The sequence below is a fragment of the Ostrinia furnacalis genome, unplaced genomic scaffold, assembly GCF_004193835.3.
Source record: "Ostrinia furnacalis isolate ACB-3 unplaced genomic scaffold, ASM419383v2 OfSCF7299, whole genome shotgun sequence".
NCBI lineage: Eukaryota > Metazoa > Arthropoda > Insecta > Lepidoptera > Crambidae > Ostrinia > Ostrinia furnacalis.
Genome location: NW_021137538.1, coordinates 99880 through 124621, shown reverse-complemented (window position 1 = coordinate 124621; position 24742 = coordinate 99880). Strand labels below are relative to the sequence as shown.

Below are 24742 nucleotides of genomic sequence, written 5' to 3'. Positions count from 1 at the left end.
TATAATACTTTTATTTTATTGAAAACCCCGACTTAAGTTTTTTTTAATAAAAAATACAAATACCTCTTAAATCTTGTCCATATTAGCAAAATTTTATTATTAATAATGTAGGTTTGTGAGAACTGCTAATAATATTATTAGTCAACTAGTCTTCATTCTGGATGGCTCGGTGGTTCGCACTTCGCTTGACACAACTCCCTGGTTGCGGGTTCGATTCCCGCTGTCAAATATTGCAAAATTGTTAAAATTACACATTTAAAAAGCATTGCCATAGTACATAATAAAATCATGCAGACGCGACGGCATTTATTCAGTCGAAAATTCATACAATTTTCTGCAATAAAGTAAGACACGCACATGAGTGCCCAAGACATTCACACTAATTGCATTTTTTTAACCTTTTTTGATTTTGACTATTTAATTACGTCAAATAACCATCGCGTCGCCGTTGTCATGGAAATTGTATTGACTTCTTCAAAGAAAAGGAATTTTGTGTACATTTTTCAATAAACGTGTTTTTTGTTACAAATACGGTTTATATTCAGTTTTATTGTTTACCAAAAACTTATTGTTAAATCGTATTATGTGATTGTTCAGAAAGGCAACAAAATGGAAGAAAGCGAGCTAAGAAAACTTTTACAAACCAAAAATGGGTGTAGAGTTCCAGTTATGCTGCCCATACCAGATGTTCACAAGATGGACAAATTACCATTTACTCCTCTACCACCGTACAATCGAATAAAGGTATGTGAACATAGTATTTGTAGCGCCATAGTCGTCATAGATGAGTATGTTTATGTTGTCTTGTAGTTTGTTGTGACTATGTAAAATGTAATTATTTAACCTGCCGTAGTTAGATGGTATTGCTCTGTTTTTATGTTAGCCAATGGCACCTCGCGAGTAATGAAAAATATTATTTGCAGGACAAACAAGCCAAGTTCCGAAAAGTACTTGAAGAGAAAGCCACTGAGAGAAAGGTGGAGATAGCTCGTCCGCCTTTAGAACGCCGAGAGCGCGACCGCCTTGAGATCGCGCAGTGCAGGCACATAGCAGTTCTGAAAGAATGCGCTGACAAAATACAACCCCCGCCCATGCTCAAGTCATGGGAAACCAAAATTTGTGGCCTGATACCTAATAAAATGCGACAGTCGTTCCCGGTAATCATGGAGGAGTTGATAAATGAAAGCAAGGCAGACTGGAACCGAAACCTTCACGACCTTGCCGTCAGAATCGTTATTCGCGACGTTCCCGGAGTCTCCCGTAAAAGATACGTTGAGCCCAATTTCAAATTTGATGGCGTAACACCTAATTACGAGAAAATGATCAAATTCCGGAAGAAACTTCAAGACGGCTCTCTTCTACTGCATCCTTTTATTAGACTAGTGCTTGAATCATCCGAGAAAACTTTTCCACCTTTTATTATAAACTTGGCAAAGTATAGAGCCAGAGGCCCTATGGATTTGGAAGAATTTCAAACGAAAGTTATGGAAGAAATAAAACGTGCAGACTATCTGGTTTCCAGTACATGGTATGCAATATTAGTGCAATGGCTAAAAAATCCACGATGCCTTAAAGGAATGAAGCCAAAGAAAATTCCAGATTTCGTGAAATGTGCTACCAAAATGATATCTATGCAGATACAAGAATTGATGAGGAGATCGATTGATGCTATCATTGATTACTTGAAAAATCCTGAGTATGTTCCAATTCTCAATATAGCGCTTGATTTTGACGGCGAATTCATATACGATCCATCCCTTGAAACTGTTTATGGTGCCTTTCATGATATTGCAGATGCTATATCTCATATATCGCAAAGATTAATGCCTATAGAACAGTATCTCAGAATACCATATTCACACGATGCTCTGCCAGTACATTACAACGAATGGCTACATAAAGACGGCCATGAAAGATTGCAGAAACAGCTCGATGTTGTATTTGAGCCGCTTCTTCAGTATTTGGATCGCCTTCGGGCAGAATATAACATGTTGTATGGAGCTCCAGCCAAAGCAGCTTTACATAAATTTATAGAAGAAGCTGAAGAGTTTGAAGAAAGTCGTGATAAAATCAGATATTTTCAAAGTATAGATTCTGAAATAACAGCTGTTCTTGAAAACGAATATTTTAATTGTTCCGTCGTTTGTCAATTAAGAATGGTAGATGGGCTGAAACGAAAAGCATTGGAGTTCATAAATGATATTATCGCGGGTATAGTCAGAACTCACATGGATGAAAATCATAGCATTTGCACTGAATTTGAAATAATTGCAGCCAAAGCTCTGAAAGAACCTGAAAATGCAGCTGAATTGATCGAGCAAGGAGTTTATATTTTACACGCTAAAACTGTTTTAGTTGAAGCCCTAAAAGAAAGAATAATGAGACAAATCGAAATAATTTCAAATCTTCTAGAAATGACGTCACTAACTCCAGAACATGTAGCATCCAATACGCGCACGGTAAATTGGTTGCGAGACATTAAACCAATATTTGAAAAAAATGCAGCTGCGTATGAGACGTTCAAAGGAGAAATGGAAGACAATTTATTGTCTAAAATAGCATACCTTAATAATGAAGTTATTCAAATGACGCCATATTTAGAACTTCTTGATAATATGGATGATATCAACCATACATCTGAGTATTTGGAATATTTGCGGAGACTTGTCCACCGACTAGGAGAATGTGATAAACTGGTTACTTGGATTAATAATGAAGAGACTACTTTTAAATTTCCGGTGTCAAGTTATACTGATTTGGAAGAGCTCAAAGATTTTATTTTACCATTTTACTGTCTTATACACCTTGTACATCGATGGAAACGAAGTTACTATACATGGATGGATGGAGTCTTTGAATATTTAGATCATAATCAAATTGAACAAGATCATGATTTCTTTTACAAAGAGTTTTTAAAGCTATCCAAAAATTATAAAAACAAAATAAAACAACAAATTGCTGAAGGTGTCGAGAAACGATTCCAGGGTTTAGTAGATGATCCTGATGTAAATAATTTACCTGCCCCAATGAAGCTGTGTGCTCAAGCTATAGCTGAAATAAAGGAATGGAGGCCTAACGTTCAAATGGCTCATATCATGTGTAATCCGGCATTGGTGCAACGTCACTGGGATGAGATGTCCAACATTGCCGGTTTTGATTTGACTCCTACAGCTGGAACAACATTACGCAAAATAATTAACTTTAATTTGTGGGATGAAATTGATCAATACGAAATTATCAGCGTGGCTGCGACTAAAGAGCTGGCTCTAATCACCAACCTTAATAAAATGATAGCCGAATGGACTGACATTTGTTTCAAAACTAGCCCTTATAAGGACACTGGAATTTTTATACTGTCTGGACTTGACGATATTCAAAGCGTTTTAGATGACCATATAGTGAAAACCGTCGGAATGCGCGGTTCTGCGTTTGTGAAACCATTTGAAGCACAAGTCAGAGCATGGTATGAAAAAATAATGAGAGTGAATGCTACCATAGATGAATGGGGTAAAGTACAAAGTCAATGGTTGTACTTGCTGCCAATATTTTCATCGAAAGATATCGTGGCTCAAATGCCAGAAGAAGGAGTTATGTTCGTGGAAGTAAATAATACATATCGTCGTTATATGGGTTCTGTTGACAAAGATCCGCACACTCTTGAACTCGCTGGCGGAATGGGAGTACTAGAAGCGTTCAGGATAGCTTCCGGCATGTTGGAAAAAATTAACGATGGTGTAAATAACTATCTGGAGAAAAAACGTCTTTATTTCCCCAGATTTTTCTTCTTATCGAACGATGAAATGTTGGAAATATTATCAGAAACTAAAAATCCTCTCAAAGTACAACCACATCTAAAGAAATGTTTTGAAGGTATAAATAGATTGGTTTTTGATGAAGAGTTTAACATTTCGTCTATGATATCAATGGAAGGAGAACAAATAGAATTTTTGGAAATTATAAGTGTATCTGCAGCCAGAGGCTCAGTGGAGAAATGGTTGGTGCAAGTAGAGGAGCAGATGCTCAAAGCTGTGAAAATGGAAACAGAGTTGTCGTATTATGATTACCCCAATATGGGAAGAGTAGAGTGGATTCTTTCGTGGGAAGGCATGGTCGTACTAGCTATATCACAAATTTATTGGGCTGTCGATGTTCATGAGTGTTTGAGTACCCATAAACTTAGCGAACTTCAAGCTTTTCACACAAGCTTAACAAAACAGCTGAATGAAACTGTAGCTGTTATTCGGCGTACAGATTTAACGAAACTAAGTAGTATTACTGTTAAAGCACTAATTGTAATCGATGTGCATGCTAAAGATGTCATATTTGATTTGGTAGGAAAAAATGTCACTGAAGTAACAGACTTTCAATGGCTATCCCAATTGCGATATTATTGGGAAGAAGAACGAGTGTTTGTGAAAATAATAAACGCAGTGGTTGACTATGCATATGAATATTTAGGAAATTCCGATCGCTTAGTCATAACACCGTTGACAGATCGTTGCTATCGTACATTGATTGGAGCGTACTATCTCCATCTAAATGGTGCACCTGAAGGACCAGCAGGCACGGGCAAAACAGAAACTACTAAAGATCTTGCAAAGGCTCTAGCTGTTCAATGCGTAGTATTCAATTGTTCTGATGGTTTAGATTATAAAGCCATGGGTAAATTTTTTAAAGGGTTAGCTTCCTGTGGAGCTTGGGTATGTTTTGATGAATTCAACCGGATTGAAGTAGAGGTATTATCGGTAATTGCCCAGCAAATCCTTTGTATAGTGCAAGCAGTGAGACAACACATGGAAACATTTGATTTCGAAGGAACTATACTAAAACTTAATCCAGCGTGTTACGTATGTATTACTATGAATCCCGGTTACGCAGGTCGTTCCGAATTACCTGATAATCTCAAAGTGCTATTTCGTACTGTGGCCATGATGGTTCCCGATTATGCTATGATTGGCGAAATTTCGCTGTATTCTTTTGGCTTTATAGATGCACGAAATTTATCCGTAAAAATTGTAACTACATACCGCCTTTGCTCAGAACAGCTATCATCACAAAACCATTATGATTACGGTATGAGGGCAGTCAAGACGGTGTTATCGGCTGCTGGTAATTTAAAAAGAAGTTTCCCTAATGAGAATGAAAGTATCTTGCTTCTTAGGTCTATCACCGATGTTAATTTACCAAAGTTTTTGTCTTTCGACGTGCCTCTGTTCGAAGGCATTATCACTGACCTCTTTCCTGGTATCTCGCTACCGAAACCAGATTACGTAAATTTCTTGAATGCGTGTGATGATGCTTGCGCAAAGAATAATCTCCAGCCAATGGAATGTTTTCTGATAAAAGTTATTCAGACATATGAAATGATGATTGTCAGGCATGGTTTCATGTTAGTAGGTGATCCGTTTTCTGGAAAATCTATGACTTTAAAAATATTATCTGAAGCTTTAACATTAATGGAGGAAAGGAAACAGCCAGGAGGTTGCCAATGTACATACAAAGTTCTCAATCCAAAAGCAGTTACTATGGGTCAGTTATACGGAGCATTTGATCCAATATCATATGAATGGACTGACGGCATAGTAGCAACGATGTTTCGAGACTTTGCTTCTGAGGATACTCCTGTCAAGAAATGGATTGTTTTTGATGGGCCTGTAGATGCCGTTTGGATAGAAAACATGAATACTGTACTGGATGATAATAAAAAACTCTGCTTAACATCAGGAGAAGTAATGGCTATGTCAAGTGTTATGTCCATGATATTTGAAGTTATGGATTTGTCTCAAGCTTCCCCGGCTACCGTATCGAGATGTGGTATGATCTACATGGAATCTGCTTCGTTTGGATTCATGCCGTTCTATAAATCGTGGCTCAACACATTAAATCCAATTTGGCTCGAAGAAAACGAAGAGTATATTTTTAATGTGTGTGAGTGGTTGTTTGATCCTCTCGTCTATTATATTAGAAAAAATTGTCAGCAGCTTGTAACAGCCGGAGAAGTCAATTTAGTAAAAAGTGCGCTCAATCTAATAGAAATGCTGATGGATAACGCCATAGAAGGCGAAGAAGATACGAAATATACAAGAACGTGGTTTCTAGCCTCGTTCATGAGTGCTATGGTATGGGGACTGGGTGGGATTTTAAATACTGATTCACGAGAAAGATTTGACGAAGTAGTCAAAGAATATTTTAGAGGAGAAAAGGGGATACCTCCTGAAGTTGACAGGCTAGACGTATCGATACCAACTGAAGGTATGCTAATCGACCATTACTACATGTACAAAAGTAAAGGCTGTTGGAAAGCATGGCCAGATGCTGTAAAGGCAGTCCAGGTTAAAGAACAAATAAATCTTCTGCAAACTGTTATTCCCACATTAGAAACGGAGAAATATATGTTTTTACTTAAAATTCATACAAAGTTTCTCAAGCCAATACTTTTGATCGGTCCTACAGGAACAGGAAAAAGCTTTTACGTTCAAAATTTCCTAATGAATAATCTTGACATGGAAAAGTATACGCCTGGTTTTATCACTTTTACAACTACAACTTCTTGTAATCAAACACAAGATTTGGTAATTTCTAAATTAGTAAAAAGGAGAAAAAACAATTACGGCCCCACTAGAGGTAAACAAGCTATAATATTTATTGATGATATGAACATGCCTGCCAAAGAAGTGTATGGCGCACAGCCGGCCATAGAATTGTTAAGATTATATTTTGATCAAAAACATTGGTATGATTTAAAAACTACTGAAAAATTATACATTTATGACACAATATTTTATGCTGCTATTGGTCCTGTAGGCGGTAGCAGACAGCTGATTTATCCGAGAATGTTACGGCATTTCAACATATACTCAATCAATGAATTTTCAAAAGAAAGCATGACAAAAATATTTATGACTTTATTACAGCTTGGTTGGCGACGAAATGGGTTTGGTCAAGATACACAACCGTTTATAGTTAACATTATTACTGCTACAATGGATATTTATGATCAAGCAACAGAAGGTCTTAGACCAACTCCTGCTAAATCACATTACATTTTTAACCTAAGAGACTTTTCAAGAGTAATTCAGGGCTGTGCATTGCTGCGAAAAGAATCTGCTGACAGTAAAAAGACATTTACGAGAGTGTGGGTTCATGAAATCATGCGAGTATTTTTCGACAGATTGGTTGACGATACCGACCGTAATTGGTTTTTCGGTATTCTTAAAAAAACTACAAGAGATTGCATGAAAGATACTTTCGAATCTGCTTTAGACACATATCAAGATGAAAGGGGTGAAGTGAGTCTAGAAACTATAAAAAGTCTGATGTTTGGATGTTACCTAGACACTGAAAGTCTTGAAGGTGAAAGAAAATACGAAGAATTACCGACTAAAGAGGCTTTCCTTAATGTAGCCATAGCAATGTTGGCTGAATATAACACAATGCATAAAGCAAAAATGACAATAGTGCTCTTTGATTATGCTTTAGAGCACTTGTCAAAAATATGTCGAATCTTGTCCATGCCTTCAGGTAACGCTTTGTTGGTGGGCGTAGGTGGCTCTGGGCGTCAATCCCTAACACGCCTGGCTAGCACAATATTAGGACAGCAAGTTTTTCAACCAGAAATTACAAAGTCTTACAGTGTGAAAGATTGGGGTGATGACTTAAAATTAGTGCTTCGAGAATCTGGTGGGTTGAATAAAGATACAACTTTTCTATTTACAGAAAGTCAAATAAAAGAAGAAACGTTTATCCAAAACTTGGACAGCTTGTTGAACTCAGGAGAAGTTCCCAATCTATACGGTTTAGATGAAAAACAAGAAATTCTCGAATTGGTTCGTCTAGCAGCTCAAGGAGGAAATAGGAACCTTGATATAAGTCCATTACAAATATTAGCCTTTTTTGTCGGACGATGTAAAGCTAAGCTGCATGTCGTTCTATGTTTCAGCCCTATTGGCAGTGCGTTTAGGACCAGACTAAGACTATATCCGTCTTTAGTGAATTGTTGTACAATTGATTGGTATGACAGTTGGCCAGAAGATGCCTTGGAAATGGTGGCACATCATTATATGATTAAAGTTAATGTGCCAGATAAAGTGAAAGCAGCGGCTGTTATTGCTTGCAAACAATTTCATGTAGACGCGCGACGAGTATCTGCCGATTTTTATTCTCAATTTGGAAGAAAAACTTATATCACTTCCGCTTCTTATTTGGACTTGATTAAATCTTTTACTACTTTGACAAACAAAAAACAGAGGGAACTAAGAGCAGCCAAATTACGTTATACTAATGGTTTAGATAAACTGGGACAAGCAGCTGAGGCTGTTGCAATCATGCAACGTGACTTAAATGCTTTAAAACCACAATTGATCGTAATGGCTGCAAAATCAGCGAAGATGATGGAAGAAATAGAAAAAGAAACTGCTATTGCTGACAAAGCTGCAGCTCAAGTGAGAGAGGATCAAAAAGTGGCTAACGTACAGGCAGCTGCTGCCCAAGAATTAAAGAAGGACTGCGAAGCTGACTTAGCTCTAGCATTGCCAATTTTGGAAGATGCTATTGCTGCTTTAAACACACTTAAGCCTGGTGACATTACTATAGTAAAATCTATGAAAAATCCTCCAGCTACTGTTAAGTTGGTTATGGCTGCGGTTTGTGTCATGAAAGGAATACCACCAGATAAAATACCAGACCCTGATAATCCTGGGAAAAAAATATTTGATTTTTGGGGGCCTAGCAAACGAGTGCTAGGTGATATGAGCTTTTTGGATTCTTTACGCAATTTTGATAAAGATAATATACCTGTTGCTACTATGCAAAAGATCAGAAAAGAATACCTCTCCAATAAAGACTTCAAACCACACATTATTGCAAAAGCTTCAGCAGCAGCAGAGGGTTTGTGCAAATGGATTATTGCCATGGATATGTATGATGCTGTAGCAAAAGTTGTAGCTCCCAAAAAGGCTAAGTTAGAAGCTGCTGAAAAGGAGTTTGCTGAAACAATGGCAATATTAGAGGAGAAGAAAGCTACAGTAGCTCGATTAGAAGCAAAATTGGCACAATTAAATGAAGCCTTAGAAGAGGCGAATATTAAAAAGAAAGCATTAGAAGATGAAGTTCAATTGTGTATAGATAAACTTTTCAGAGCTGAAAAATTAATTGGTGGTCTAGGGGGTGAAAAAGTACGATGGACTGCAGCAGCTGAAAATCTTCAGTTACTTTTCGATAATTTGGCCGGGGACATATTAGTTTCTTGTGGTATAATAGCATACTTAGCACCTTATACCTTACCAGTAAGAACAGAAATGATTGATGAATGGCGTAACCTGGTCATAAAACTTGATATGCCTCACTCTGAAGTATTCCTTTTTAAGGATGTCTTAGGAACTGATATCAAGATTCAGAACTGGTATATAGCTGGATTGCCACGTGACTCTTTCTCAACTGATAATGCTATTATTCAAGATAATTCCATGAGATGGTCTTTATTGGTCGATCCACAAGGTCAGGCCAACAAATGGATAAAAACGATGGAAAAGTCCAATGATCTACAGGTATTGAAGTTTACTGATGGAAACTATATGAAAGTTATAGAAACTTGTTTGGAATATGGTAAACCAGCGCTGATAGATTGTATTTTAGAAGATGTAGAAGCGCCTTTAGATCCAGTTTTACTAAAACACACTTATATGCAAGGTGGAAAAGAATATATTGCCTTGGGAGAAAACGTTATAGAATATCATCCCAATTTTAGATTGTATATGACGACAAAATTAAGAAATCCACATTACTTGCCAGAAGTTTTTAATAAGGTTACTTTAATAAACTTTGCACTCACTAAAGATGGATTGGAAGATCAACTTCTAGGGATAGTAGTTGCCAAAGAAAGACCTGATTTACAAGAAAAAAGAGAAAAATTGATTGTTCAAGGAGCAGCTAATAGGGCTGCCCTGAAACAGGTCGAAGATGATATATTACGTACGTTACAAGAAACCAAAGGAGATATTTTAGAAGATGAGTCTGCCATTGAAGTCCTGGATTCGTCTAAAATATTGGCTATTGATATTATGAAAAAACAAGAGGCTAGTTTGGAAACCGAAATAATCATAGAAAAATTTAGACTTGGATATAGACCTATAGCATCTCATTCGGCAGTTTTATACTATTGCGTTACTGAGTTGCCTAATGTGGATCCCATGTATCAATATTCTTTAACATGGTTTATCAACTTGTACATTATATCAATTGAAAATGCTAACAAATCTAAGGATTTAGATAAAAGACTGAAATTTTTGAAAGACACATTTACCTACAATTTGTATAGCAATGTTTGTAGATCACTTTTTGACAAAGACAAATTGATGTTTTCATTTATAATGTGTTCAAAAATGATGTTGTCTACTGGCGAAATGAATTCAGATGAGCATATGTTTCTAATTACAGGCGGCATAGCTGTGCAAAATCCGTTTGCGAAACCAGTTGACTGGCTACCAGATAAAGCTTGGGACGAAATTTGTAGACTAAATGATTTGGCTGCTTTCAAAGGCTTTAAGGATAACTTTATTTCAGCAATTACTAAATGGCAGGAAGTATATGATGACTTAGAACCACATCATAAGGCTCTACCAGGTGCTTGGGAAACAAAATTAACTCCATTCCAAAGGTTGCTAGTCGTAAGAGTATTGAGACCAGACAAGTTAACAACTGCAATATCTGACTTTGTTGAAAAGCAAATGGGTGGCAAATACATAACGCCTCCGCCGTTTGACATAGGCAAATCATTTGGAGATTCTAATTGCCTTGCTCCACTCATATTCATATTGTCACCGGGTTCAGACCCTATGGGAGCATTAATTAAATATTGTGAGAGAATGGGATACTCTCACAGATTTAATTCTATATCACTAGGTCAAGGACAAGGACCTATCGCAAGAGCTATGATAGAAAGAGCTCAGCTTGAAGGTGGCTGGGTTTGTTTACAAAATTGCCATTTGGCAGTATCTTGGTTACCAGTGTTAGAAAAAATCGTTGAAGGTTTTGATTTAACAAATACAGACCTAAGTTTTCGACTATGGCTGACTAGCTATCCATCCGATAGATTTCCTCAATCCGTTCTTCAAGTAGGAGTTAAAATGACTAATGAACCTCCAACTGGTCTTCAGCATAACTTATATAGATCGTATAATTCAGAGCCCTTAAAGGAACCAGAATTCTTTGAAGGGTGTCCAGGTAAAGATAAACCATTTAGTAAACTTTTGTATGGAATAAGTTTCTTTCATGCAGTAGTTCAAGAAAGAAAGAAATTCGGTCCTTTGGGTTGGAATATACAATACGGGTTTAATGATTCAGATTTTCAAATATCTATAATGCAGTTACAAATGTTCTTAAATCAATATGAGGAGATTCAGTATGTGGCAATAAAATATTTGACAGGTGAATGTAATTATGGTGGCAGAGTAACCGACGATTGGGACAGAAGATTGATTGTGACAATTTTGGATGCGTATGTCAATGCTGGAGTTGTCAATGACCCTGGTTATTTATTTTGTGACATAGGATCTCAGTATGGACTCCCACGCAGGTGTGAATACCAAGATTATTTAAAACATATTGAAATGGTACCAGTGAATCCACCACCAGAGGTGTTTGGTCTTCATATGAATGCAGGTATAACCCGTGATTACACTATATCAATGGCTATGACAGCAGCGCTCGTTCTTGTTGAGGGTACTGGAAGTGGGGGTGAAGGTGGCAACACTGAAGTGATTCTTATGCATATGGCGTCAGAGATTATATCTAAATTACCACCGAAGTTTGATGTAGAGATGGCCCAAAAGAAGTATCCGGTTGATTATAACGAGTCTATGAATACTGTACTCGTACAAGAAATGGAACGTTTCAACAAGCTGCTTGGTGAAATCAAAGGGTCTTTATTAGATTTGCAGAAAGCTGTAAAGGGACTCATTGTCATGTCACCAGCCCTAGATCTTCAATCAAACGCAATGCTTCTTGGTAGGATACCAGATAACTGGCGGAAAGTATCCTACCCAAGTTTGAAACCCCTGCCTAGCTATGTAGCAGATTTCATCGAGCGTCTTGCTATGTTGGAGGACTGGTATCAAAATGGGAAACCGTCTACATTTTGGCTGTCGGGCTTCTTCTTTACTCAGGCATTTTTGACTGGCTCTGTACAGAATTATGCTAGATCTAAAAGGATTCCTATCGATTTGCTTATATTCGATTTTGAGGTACGTAGAGTTGATTATGAAACAGTCCCACCGGCAATGGGAGTGTACGTGTTAGGATTGTTTATGGATGGTGGCCGCTGGAACCGAGACAAATACGCTATTGATGAACAGCTTCCAAAGATTTTAAATGATAATATGCCAGTTATGTGGTTATACCCGAAAATAAAAACCGAGTTTCAAGAAGGAACAAGGTATAGATGCCCTTTGTACAAAACTTTGGAAAGGAAAGGCGTTTTGGCCACAACTGGTCATTCGTCAAATTTTGTCCTGGCATTTTATCTGCCGTCAGATAAACCTGCATCTCATTGGATTAAACGAAGTGTTGCCTTACTGCTTCAACTGGATAATTAAATATTATTTAAAACTTAGTGCCTTTCTGGAAAGTGTTGAATCAGTATTAAATAGATATTAGACATTTGTTTTGTGGAGTGAATGACCATTGATGAATAGGTGATAACTTTTAGCACGTCTTGATGCTATTAGAGGCAAAAGATCTTTTACAATGTTTAATGTTACCTCTTACCTACAACTAAGGTTTGTTTTTATTTATTTCAATGTGTAATATCTTTTGTTGTTTTTTTGTGTAATTTGCATGTATTGATCTTTCAATGTGCAAGTAAATAATTTAGAATAATTAATAAATAATGTTTATTGTAATTTTTCACGGAAATCATTAAAATCATGAATTAAATAACTTCTTGTTTGATATTATTCGTCAACATCCTTAATTATTCTTCATAAGCTCTTTTCGAACATTTTCTGTTTCTACCAACTTACGTCTCATTTTCAGCATAATGGCGTGGTTTCGTTTCTGAAACAAACAAAAAATATTTTTGATACATTAACCTTTAACTATGGACGTGAAAAAATAATCACACTCCCATGGACGTCGGGTCTCACAGACCCCTATGTAAAATTCTTCTTATTTTCACATCTTAATTAATTTGAATTTATTTAAGAGTTGATATATATCTAATAACTATTAATAAAGGATTTAGTGGTAAATGTAATCAAATTTTAACAAACATTTAATTATTTTTTTGCAAATTTAAAAAACTTAGACATTTTTCAGTGTTAATTGACTTGCCATCACATATAGGCTCCTTGATTACAGTAGATTATTAATAAAGGAAAGTAATATTTTTTTCCTTGCTAATTAATAACCATGTAACATAAAAACATGAACAAAATTTCTGAAGGACATAAATTAAAAATTTTGACATGGGTTAAAGTTACTAAAATATACACAGTGGCCTAGAACACAAAAAAACAAATTATCTCTACAGGCATGTGTTATCTTTCTTTGAGAGCTTTGATAGACAAAATGTACACCATTCAGAATAGGAATCTGCAGCAATAGTGAATTCTAAGACATCTAAACTCAAAAGAATAATCGTCTACAAGTAATACCTTACTCCTAAAATGTTCTTTAGATAGTTGGGCTAATAATATAGCTGATGTACTCAGATACTTTCTGCCATTAAGTATTCTTAAACTAGAGCAATTTACTTAAGATTAAAATAATATAATATAAAAAAAATATAGTTGACAGGTCACATCCATACAAGTATGTTTGTATGGAAATTATAGTCATCGGGTCTTCCAGGCCCGGACAAAATTTTGGATGGTTATTACTCACGTAATAAGTGCCGGAAGACGCAATTTTATGCCTCCTCGGTCCAAACACAGTTAAAACTGAAGCTATTGAGATGGTCGAGAGCAGCACGTGGCGGGAAGGTGTTTAAACCGAGAAATCGGAAAGGGGGGTGGGCCTCTGAGACCCGACGTCCATAGTTAAAGGTTAAGTACGTTTGTACGATATCGGCCTATTAATACACACACATCGCTTGACATACATCACCTCCTAGTCTCAGGATTCTCAGAACAGAAGGTAGGTACATACCAACTACGACAGACGATAGGGGTGCTAATTTTTACCTACATCAAAGGATAAATTATGTGCGCTTGGGTATCAACGCGTGAAAGGAACGTGACCACAGAAAATTCGCGGGGAATCGCATGACGCGAAATAAGGTAAACCGGGTTTAAGAATTTCTTCAGGAACCTAACCGTAATTTTTCAGGAATATTACACAATTAAATGTGTTTTGACAGGCTGCTGCTGGGTAAGTTGATGATAATAGTAAGGCGGTTATCACACTGCGCCGCGCTCCGTCGCGGAGCGCGGGGCGACAGATTTTTTCATTGTATGCAAGTACCTCAGTTTGTATAGAATACACGCGCGGCACTTCACACTGACAACGCGTCCGCGTGATAATCACATAAAAAATCACGCGCTCCGCGACGGAGCGCGGCGCAGTGTTATAACCGCCTAATGCCTACAAGCCTCCTGTTGGTTTCACAACATAGATTTCACAAAACTCCACAAGTAAAAAATTTGGAAGTAAGATACGTCTGGCACGCGGTTCTTTTACATAGTTAAGAGTTGTGCATTGAGAAAATTTCCACATTTAAATTTTAATATTTCGAAACTTTATTTTGCACTTACTTTCAAGACTGCACATTCGCGTTCAATGTCATCACACTCTTTTTCGACGCAAATGATTTGCTTCAATATTTGTTCATTCTTTTGCTCAGTTTCTTTTTCTCTTTGGCGTAATAACTCTAGTTCATTTTCTTCGCTTTGTTTCAGCTCTCTCTTGCGCATCTCTGATATAACGCGCACTAAAAATAAAAAAAATATCGCAAAATTACAAACTAAGTAAAGTTTGGAGCTAGAGTTCTAGTCATTTATTCATCTATTATTATTTTTCAATTTCTTACCTTTGTCAAATTCGTCCACAAAACTTCTTTTATGGTCGTTTAATTCAGTTATCGCGTTTTGTATTTTGGATTTCTCTGATGTTGTGCATATCTCCACTAGTGAAATTTGATGTCGAGCAAGAGATAGCATATTCTTTTGTTCCTAAAAATAATAAATTACGCCAGATGGATAAGATGATATCTCTCTATAACATGTGGTGTCTAATATTTTCAAAAATATTCACCGTTAGCTGTTCTGTTGTTAATTCAATTTCAGTTGCGATTGTTGTTAATTCTTCTGAATATTGTCTTTCCAAGTTACGTAATTGAAGTCCTTCTATGTCTTTTTGTAATTTTCTTTTCGAAGCTGTGTTTATAAGATAAAATCTTGTTACAGATTAATTACTGGTAATGCTTTACATTACATTACTGTTAATCTATATATATAAAAGAAAGTCGTGTTAGTTACTCCACTTATAACTCAAGAACGGCTGAACCGATTTAGCTGAAAATTGACAGGGAGGTAGTTTAGAGCCAGGAGAAGGACATAGGATACTTTTTATTGCCATTAAGGCGGAACAAAGTTCGCTGGGTCAGCTAGTAGTTACATAAACAAACTGTTAGTAAGATAATATTATGTATACCTGTATTAAGTGTTAACTTCAATGTATCTATTTTATTGCAATGAAACGCCATGCTAAACATAAAATAAATATTATGTGTTACTTTCTTTTACATCAAAATTAAATTCTATGATTTGGAAGAAAGTTTAGATTTCGCGCCAATTTTATCCCGCGTAGGTATACCAGTGTACCAACATTCAGAAACGAAACTGCTTGTCTTTGCAAATATAGTTTAGGAGTAGCTATAGATGAGTTATGATTCAATGAGTGACCATGACCATACTATTTAACAAGGCAAGTTTTAATATGTGTATATTTTATGGAAATTAAGAAAGACATAATGTTAACATCATTGAATTTCTATTTTGCATTGTCGAAGGGTTATTTTTCTCGTATCATGTCCACTCGGAGACGATAAAAGTAGTCGTAGTCATTTAATCCATAAATATGTCAGCTCCAATGTTCTTCTCGATGGCATTTACCACATACCGGTAGTACTAGTACCGGTTGCTTGTGGTACATCCCTATTTGACATTTGCAAACCAGCGTGCTTTTTCTTTTCTTCTGTCATTCATTTTTGTGGATTTGTGTGTGCGTCTGTAAATTACGATTTGTGTAAAAAGTCATGCGTTACAATGTAGAAATCAAGATTACTTTTTAAGTTATAAATATTTTTACCTATTCATGAAATATTGTTACATTATAAGTTTGTTTTGATGTGTAAATCATCGAAAATGGTTTCGGGCAGTACGAGGGTGATACAAGTCACCAACATCGCTCCTCAAGCAACGAAGGATCAAATGCAGACGCTTTTTGGATATTTAGGTAAAATAGATGACATTAGACTCTATCCAACCATCAGAGATGTTTCTTGCCCCGTACAGTCTCGAATTTGTTACGTTAAATATTACGATTCGGCGACTGTCAACGTAGCCCAGCATATGACCAACACGGTGTTCATAGACCGTGCGTTGATCGTGATTCCTATGCAATCCGGAGAGATCCCAGATGAACATAAAGCCCTGGAGATGTCTAGCAACGGCACATTAGTGCCGGGTTTGAGTACAGTGGAGCCGCGACTTCCCGCGCACGTTATCAACGCTTTGGAAGGTGTACCGCCGAACCAGGTGATCCAGACACATGACCCGAAGATGGCTGCTGCTGGTTTGCCCCCATACCCGCCCTTGCCGGCTGCTTACGACTCAAGACAAGTGGAGGAGATTAGAAGAACATTGTTATTGGTAGATGTGGGATCATTGACTCAACAGCAGCTGATCGATCACTTCTGCCAGGCAGGGGAAGTGAAGTACATGCGCTTCTGTGATAGAGATGTTGACACACTGAAGTATGCATTGATTGAGATGACTGAACAGGAAAGTGTGATCAAGGCTTTGCAGCTGAATGGATCAACTGTTGATGGGCAAACTATCAGGGTAAGCTGTGATTTCATGTTTTATAATAAAACCTAAACTTTAACTCGCTTATAGAAAAACAGATCTTTATTATTGAAACTACCTATATGATTTTTTATTATGTAACAAATTAAGGATTACTTAAGTAAGGTTAATTAGTAATTAGTTAGCTTAATGAGCTTTCAAGTACTTATCCTAATTACAACTTAAACCCATATATGTAGTATTTTTAATAGTATGTTTTAATGTTGTTTTTTCTTATCCAGGTACATCATGCCACACAAGCAATCTCCAAGCCACAGACAAAGAGTAACGAAGCAGCGCAGAGGGAGATTGAGGAGGCAATGTGTCGGGTGAAAGAGGCCCAAAATTTGATCTCTGCTGCCATCGATCCAGTCATTGGGCTACTTTCTAAAGACAAACGAAGGTAATTGACTTTATTTCGTTAAAAACATTTGTATAATACATCTTTCTGGGCTAGTATTTACCTCATTAATTAATTAATGGATTAGACTGCAATAATTTGTACTTGCTATTCTTTACCTTTGAATGTATAATTACATTACAAATTACTGAGATCTCTCAGTAATTTGTAATGTAATTATTCAGTTTTTTACAATTAGTCTAATAAACACCCTAATTATAAAATAACCCAAAAATGATACATTCAAGCTTGGTTGGAAAATGGTTTGAATTTTGAAATCTGGGCTATATCAGAATTGAATTCATGCTGGAAACTTAAAACTACAAGATAGTGGTTATGTTAAGCTGTGTGGCTGTTCGAACTTCCTTAGTCCCTAAATTGGTAATTTTAGCCATCTGTAACCAGTATGTGTTATTATGTCAGTCATTGCATTCCATTCTTTGTTATCAAATTAGAATATAAATTGTTATCTATTTGTGAATCAACTCCCAGAGAGAGGAAGGACAACTTGATATTATTAGATTATGCAGTTCTGAACTTACTTTTTTGTTTTGATTGATTTCAATTACATAATTTGTAATAATAACATAAGACTGAATTTATGGTATTTTTTACCAACTTGATATTTTAATTAGTTTTTTACTTTATGTTCATGAAACTGAGTAGGGTAAACTGCCAGTCATTGGATGCTACCAGTTATTGGATAAAACAGCGCTTGAGTGGCCTTTTTATGTTAATTCAAATTGCAACTTAACACCCTTTTAATCCTTCAAACTCCGCGAATCTAGACACAATTTATAATCAATTGTTACGCGGTAGCCAGCTACCGCTTGGGGGCTGAGAGGTTAAGTCCATAAGTCAGAATCTCTTAGTTGTTGAAAAAGAAATGCTGCGTTTAAATAAGTGTCCAATAACTCAAGTACATGGCCCAGTGTCCAATGACTGCAAGTTTACCCTACACAAAATACTGTACAGATAGCAGGCAGTCCCTAATACATTTTAATTGGCTACAGAACTCGTTCCCGCTCCCGCTCCCGCCGGCGCTCGAGGTCCCGGTCGCGGCGCTCNATTTTTAATAGCATGTTTTAATGTTGTTTTTTCTTATCCAGGTACATCATGCCACACAAGCAATCTCCAAGCCACAGACAAAAAGTAACGAAGCAGCGCAGAGGGAGATTGAGGAGGCAATGTGTCGGGTGAAAGAGGCCCAAAATTTAATCTCTGCTGCCATCGATCCAGTCATTGGGCTACTTTCTAAAGACAAACGAAGGTATTACTTAGTTATAAACATATTTTCCTAATACATCTGGGCTAGTATTTACCTCGTTAATTAATTAATGCATTAGAGCGCAATAATTTATACTTGCAATTCTTTAATTTAATGAATGCATTAGATCTCAGTAATTTGTAATGTAATTATTCCGTTTTTTACAATCAGTATTAAAAGACCTAATTATAAAATAACCCAAAAATGATAGATTCAAGCTTGGTTGGAAAACAGATTGAATATTGAAATCTGAGCAATATAAGAATTGAATTCATTCTGGAAATTAAAAACTACAAGTTAAGTGTTTATGTTAAGCTGTGTGGCTGTTCGAACTTCCTTAGACCCTCATCATCATCATCATCATTTCAGCCACAGGACGCCCACTGCTGAACATAGGCCTCCCCCAATGCTTTCCATGTTGATCGATTGGTAGCGGCCTGCGTCCAGCGCTTCCCTGCTAGCTTTACGATGTCGTCGGTCCACCTTGTAGGTGGACGTCCCACGCTGCGTTTTCCGGTACGCGGCCTCCATTCCAGAACCTTTCTGCCCCATCGGCCGTCAGTTCTGCGTACTATGTGCCCTGCCCATTGCCACTTCAGCTTGCTAATACGTCGGGCTATGTCAGCGACTTTGGTTCGTTTACGGATCTCCTCATTTCTGATTCGATCTCGCAAAGAAACTTAGTCCCTAAATTGGTAATTTTGGCCATCTGTAACCAGTATATGTGTCAGTCATTGCATTCCATTCTTTGTTATCAAATCAAAATATAAATTGTTATCTATTTGTGAATCAACTCCCAGAAAGAGGAAGGTATCAACAACTTGATAATTAAACTAAGCAGTTCTGAACTCACTTTTTTGTTTTGTTATTGATTTCAATTACATTGTTTGTAATAATAACACAAGACTGAATTAATGATATTTTTTACTAACTTGACATTTTAATTAGTTTTTGATTTTGTTCATGAAACTGGGTAGGGTAAACTGCCAGTTATTGGACAAAACACCGCTTGAACATCCTTTTATGAATGTTACTTCAAATTCAAATTGCAACTTAACACCCTTTTATGTCCATAAGTCAGAATCTCTTAGTTGTTAAAATAGAAATGCTGCGTTTAATTAAGTGTCCAATAACTCGCCCATAAGGCTGATTTCACAGCTGTCCGGGAGACCCGTACGGATCACGCCCGCAGCGCACTGAAACGTGGATTCATTCAATACGATACAATTGCTTTATACGGGCGCTGCCCGGTGCTAGTCGCGTGCGCACCAATCCGCTTCGCTGTGAAACGATGTTCTACCTCCTCATGTGTGCTCCTGCTCCGGGCGCCCGTAGTACCAGCCCGTACGGGTCTCCCGGACAGCTGTGAAATCAGCCTAACTGGCCCATAAGTGTCCAATAACTGGAAGTTTACCCTACACAAAATACTGTATTGGTAGCAGGCAGTCCCTAATACATTTTAATTGGCTACAGAACCCGTTCCCGCTCCCGCTCCCGCCGGCGCTCGCGGTCCCGGTCGCGGCGCTCNCTATTCTTAAAGTATTGTGTAAAATAGTAATAACGGAACCTAAGAAAAATATGACGTACCTACTTACCTTCTATATAACATTGCCTTAAGTGGTCCTATGTTCGGTTCTCGTTGTTGGTAAATTTGGCCTTTTCTGTGTGCCTCCCTTTACAGGGTGGAAACGATAAGTGATCTCACTCGATTATTTCTAAACTACACAAGATATCCCAAAACTGGTTACTGATCCTGAAAGTGCTTCCCGAGCTCTATCCAACGGTACCAATAATAGGTTACAAAATAAATGGATCTATCCGAAAATTCAATGTTTCCAGCTTCCATACATAAAAACCACATAATATTAAAAACTATACAAGATATCCAAAAACTGGGTAAGCACGTACGCGGTAAGCACTTTCAGGATCAGTAATCAATTTTTCGATTCTTGTATAGTTTAGAAATAATCGAGTGAGATCACTTATCGTTTCCACCCTGTATAGTATACTTACACCAAAGACTTTTAGCTACATCTTTTACTGCTTTTATACTACTAACTATACCTACAACCGACTGAAATAATTACTGAAGAATTTTTTTCTATAGTGACTGTTTACCTCAAATCGGTTTTTCACCTGTATGTGTCCTTTCGTGTTTAATTAAAGTTGATTTTTTAGTAGTCTTATAATGGCAATAGTTACATGAGACCGGTTTTTCACCTGTATGTGTCCGTATATGATTAGTTAAATTACATTTTAATGCGGTCTTGTAATGGCAATAGTTACATGAGAACGGTTTTTCACCTGTATGTGTGCGTATATTATGTCTAATTAAATTAGATTTTTGAGTGGTCTTATAATGGCAATAGTTACATGAGAACGGTTTTTCACCTGTATGTGTCCTTTCGTGTTTAATTAAAATTGATTTTACGGTGGTCTTATAATTGCAATAGTTACATGAGAACGGTTTTTCACCTGTATGTATCCGTATATGATGGACTAAAACATCTTTATATGCAGTCTTGTAATGACAATAGTTACATGAGAACGGTTTTTCACCTGTATGTGTCCTTTCGTGTTTAATTAAAGTTGATTTTTGAGTGGTCTTATAATTGCAATAGTTACATGAGAACGGTTTTTCACCTGTATGTGTCCTTTCGTGTTTAATTAAACTTGATTTTACGGCGGTCTTATAATTGCAATAGTTACATGAGAACGGTTTTTCACCTGTATGTGTCCGTATATGTCTAATTAAATCTGATTTTACAGCCGTCTTGTAATGACAATAGTTACATGAGAACGGCTTTTTAACTGTATGTGTCCGTATATGTCTAATTAAACTAGATTGTACAGCAGTCTTGTAATTGCAATAGTTACATGAGAACGGTTTTTCACCTGTATGTGNGTATCTAAGGTCACAGAACTCGTTCCCGCTCCCGCTTCCGCACCACCGCACCAATAAATGCGGGATGGCGATGGCGGGAGCGCACCGCACCAAGCGCTCGCGGTCGCGCTCCCGCCATCGCTCCAGGTAAGCTATCTACATTACTAAGGCTTGAGTCCGCACTACGGTTTTTTCCCGCAAGCGGTGAACCGCCAAACCACAAGACCGCCTGAAAGACTTACATTAGTTTTACTTGGTTATAAAATCACGCGGTTAAAAACCACGGCGGTTTAGCCGTAGTGTGGACTCGGCTATAATCTAGGTACAGTCAGCGTCATATATGTTTAGTTCGTGACACCCAGTGTCCAAAAAGCTGACAACACTATCGTGTTGCGAACCTTTCGGCTACTTTGAGTGTCACAAACTTTACTGTAAGTATTGTACGATATCTACAGATAGGGACACTTAATTTGAGCTGTGAATTTAAAATAGGTGCTTTTAGGTCTAAGAAATGAAATGAATCTCAAGAGTTCCATTTAAAAGCAAACTTGTCGCCTCCAGAAGGTGGGCGTCCTATACCTACATATAGGAAATCTGTCTTGGTTGATGGTGTTACTAGTAAATGCTTGCAAGACACATGCTAATATGTTACAGACAGGATTTTTGGTTTATTTTTTAAAACACATAACATCCACGTAGTAATATTTTACAACTGAGGTCTCGCTTCCACCACGCGTCGCTAACTGTATTTAATACATTGACGGCCGAATACTGAAACGCCATTTNTCGCGGCACCGCACCAAGCGCTCGCGGTCGCGCTCCCGCCATCGCTCGCGCCGCTCGCGGTCGCGCCACAGGCATCGCTCCAGGTAAGCTATCTCACGTATCTAAGGTCACAGAACTCGTTCCCGCTCCCGCCGGCGCTCGCGGCACCGCACCAAGCGCTCGCGGTCGCGCTCCCGCCATCGCTCGCGCCGCTCGCGGTCGCGCCACAGGCATCGCTCCAGGTAAGCTATCTCACGTATCTAAGGTCACAGAACTCGTTCCCGCTCCCGCCGGCGCTCGCGGCACCGCACCAAGCGCTCGCGGTCGCGCTCCCGCCATCGCTCGCGCCACTCGCGGTCGCGCCACAGGCATCGCTCCAGGTAAGCTATCGAGACACGCGGTAGCGTGTCCTGCCAAGTTTAAGTAACAGAACAGAGCAGCACCGTGTGTAATATTACACAAACCATTTGGAGCCACTTTTGACCCCCTAATAACTCAAAAACTATTTCACATAAACATGTCAGATTTGGCTCGTCTACATTAGGGCCTTGCCACACCGGTGGATTATAAGCGGTTTCAAAGCGGAGCGGCGAAGGCGCCGCCGTTTGCGCAACGTTTCCGCCTCGTCACCGCTCCGCTTTGAAACCGCTTGCAATCCACCAGTGTGGCAGCTCACTTACATATTCTAGGTACAGTCAGCGTCAAATAGTTCGTGACACCCAAAGTGTCCAAAAAGCTGACAAGACTATGTAACAAAGACGTGTTGCGAACTTTTCGGCTACCTACTTTGAGTGTCACGAACTTGACTGTACTTGTACCATATCTATCTACAAATACAGGTATACTTGATTTGAGCTTTGAATTAAAAATAGGTACATAAGCTTTTAGGTCTAACTAATGAAATGAAGTAGATCAATCTCAAGAGTTCCATTCAAAAGCAAACCTGTCGCCTCCAGAAGAAGGGCTTCATATGCCTACATCTAGGAAATCTGTCTTGCTTGATGGTGTTACTAGTAAATGCTTGCAAGACACATGCTAATATGTTACAGACAGGATTTTTGGTTTATTTTTTAAAACACATAACATCCACGTAGTAATATTTTACAACTGAGGTCTCGCTTCCACCACGCGTCGCTAACTGTATTTAACGAATTGAGATAAAATACTTTCCTGTACATACACAGATTACAGTTTTATTAATAGGCATTCAATAATTTTGTAAAACTATACAACCATTTTTTTTCACAGATCACATTCCCGCCATCGGAGTTCTCGACGCTCAAGATCAAGATCACGTCATCGCAGCTCACGTTCTAAACGTGACCGTTCCCGAGACCGCGACCGAGATCGGAAAGACAAAAAAGAATCCAACGACAAGGAGAAGAAAGAAAAATCCAAATCACCTCCTCCACCACCACCACCAAAAGAAGTCGAGAAAGAAGAAAAGGAAGAAGTCAAATTTGAAGTCGCCGAGACCAATGGGAATGGTACTGAAGTTAAATCTAAAGCATCTACTCCTGCAGATGACAAAGAAAAAGAAGTTGAGAAAGAGAAGGAGCGATCACCATCGAAGAAACGGTCCAGGTCTAAGGAAAGGAAACGAGACAGGTCTCGGTCTAGGCGCAGATCTCGCTCTAGATCTAGAAGAAAGCGTTCTCGGTCTCGCAGGCGGTCCCGATCTCGCGACAGGAAGAGGTCGCGCTCCCGTGATCGCAAACGTTCGCGGTCACGTGACAGAAAACGCTCTCGCTCGCGGGACAGAAAGAGGTCGCGGTCTCGCGATAGAAAGCGCACTCGTTCTCGCGACAGGAAGCGGTCCAGATCCCGTGATAGAAAAAGGTCACGTTCCGGCAGCCGCCGGTCCAAGAGCAGGTCCCACAGGGACTCCAAGACTCCTCACGACAGAAGGACCCGTGATCGGAGCCCTAACTTGTCGGTTATAGAAGAAAAGGATATTACAAGCATCGAAAGCAAACTTCCGGACATGAATGAAGAGAAAAACTCGCCGGATAACATGGACATTTCCAATTCTCCGTAAATATTGACATAATAATGAAACATGCGAGGAAATTACGCATGTTTTCCCTTTTGATGAAGGTCCTTAGTAAAGTTCAATTGAATGATGTACCTACTTTAAGAACAATAAATGAAATGTAATTAAAATAATGATGTTTCTTATTTAATTTTATTATTAATAGCTGATGACTACAATAGGGATGATGACTGGGTAATGAAATCGAAATTCTATTTAGTCCGTCAGGCAGATTTTCGATCGCAACGCCTGTGCGGCCGCACACGTTTTACGCGTTTTCTTAATTCTACAGCTAAAATAAGTCAATCGTAATGAGTTCTCTCGTTTTAGGTAA

General features: G+C 38.1%; 3 protein-coding genes across 4 annotated transcripts; 2 read left to right on the top strand and 1 right to left on the bottom strand.

Moving 5' to 3' along the window:
* The first annotated feature begins 163 nt into the window (after positions 1-163).
* Dhc62B (Dynein heavy chain at 62B) lies at positions 164-12898 on the top strand. The gene is made up of 2 exons (XM_028319615.1): positions 164-744; positions 924-12898. Exons 1-2 carry the CDS (start codon positions 610-612, stop codon positions 12588-12590), a joined length of 11802 nt encoding a protein of 3933 aa, XP_028175416.1. The 5' UTR covers positions 164-609; the 3' UTR covers positions 12591-12898.
* Positions 12899-12953: 55 nt separating this feature from the next.
* LOC114363785 (myosin-9) lies at positions 12954-15697 on the bottom strand. Its single transcript, XM_028319605.1, has 5 exons — positions 15693-15697; positions 15247-15388; positions 15023-15164; positions 14748-14923; positions 12954-13050 (listed from the first exon to the last, which is right to left on the bottom strand). The coding sequence occupies exons 1-5, from the start codon at positions 15695-15697 to the stop codon at positions 12964-12966; spliced, it is 552 nt and encodes a 183-aa protein (XP_028175406.1). The 3' UTR covers positions 12954-12963.
* Positions 15698-16183: 486 nt separating this feature from the next.
* Positions 16184-24539, top strand: Srp54 (splicing regulatory protein 54). 2 transcript variants are annotated; one of them, XM_028319608.1, is made up of 5 exons: positions 16184-17057; positions 18570-18730; positions 20201-20254; positions 22532-22618; positions 23625-24539. In XM_028319608.1, the coding sequence occupies exons 1-5, from the start codon at positions 16341-16343 to the stop codon at positions 24412-24414; spliced, it is 1809 nt and encodes a 602-aa protein (XP_028175409.1). In that variant the 5' UTR covers positions 16184-16340; the 3' UTR covers positions 24415-24539. The 2 variants fall into 2 exon arrangements, with proteins under 2 accessions (XP_028175409.1, XP_028175408.1); XM_028319607.1 differs by lacking the exons at positions 18570-18730; positions 20201-20254 and adding exons at positions 17303-17463; positions 18474-18527 and having other exon boundaries at positions 16186-17057; positions 23625-24492.
* Positions 24540-24742: the final 203 nt, after the last annotated feature.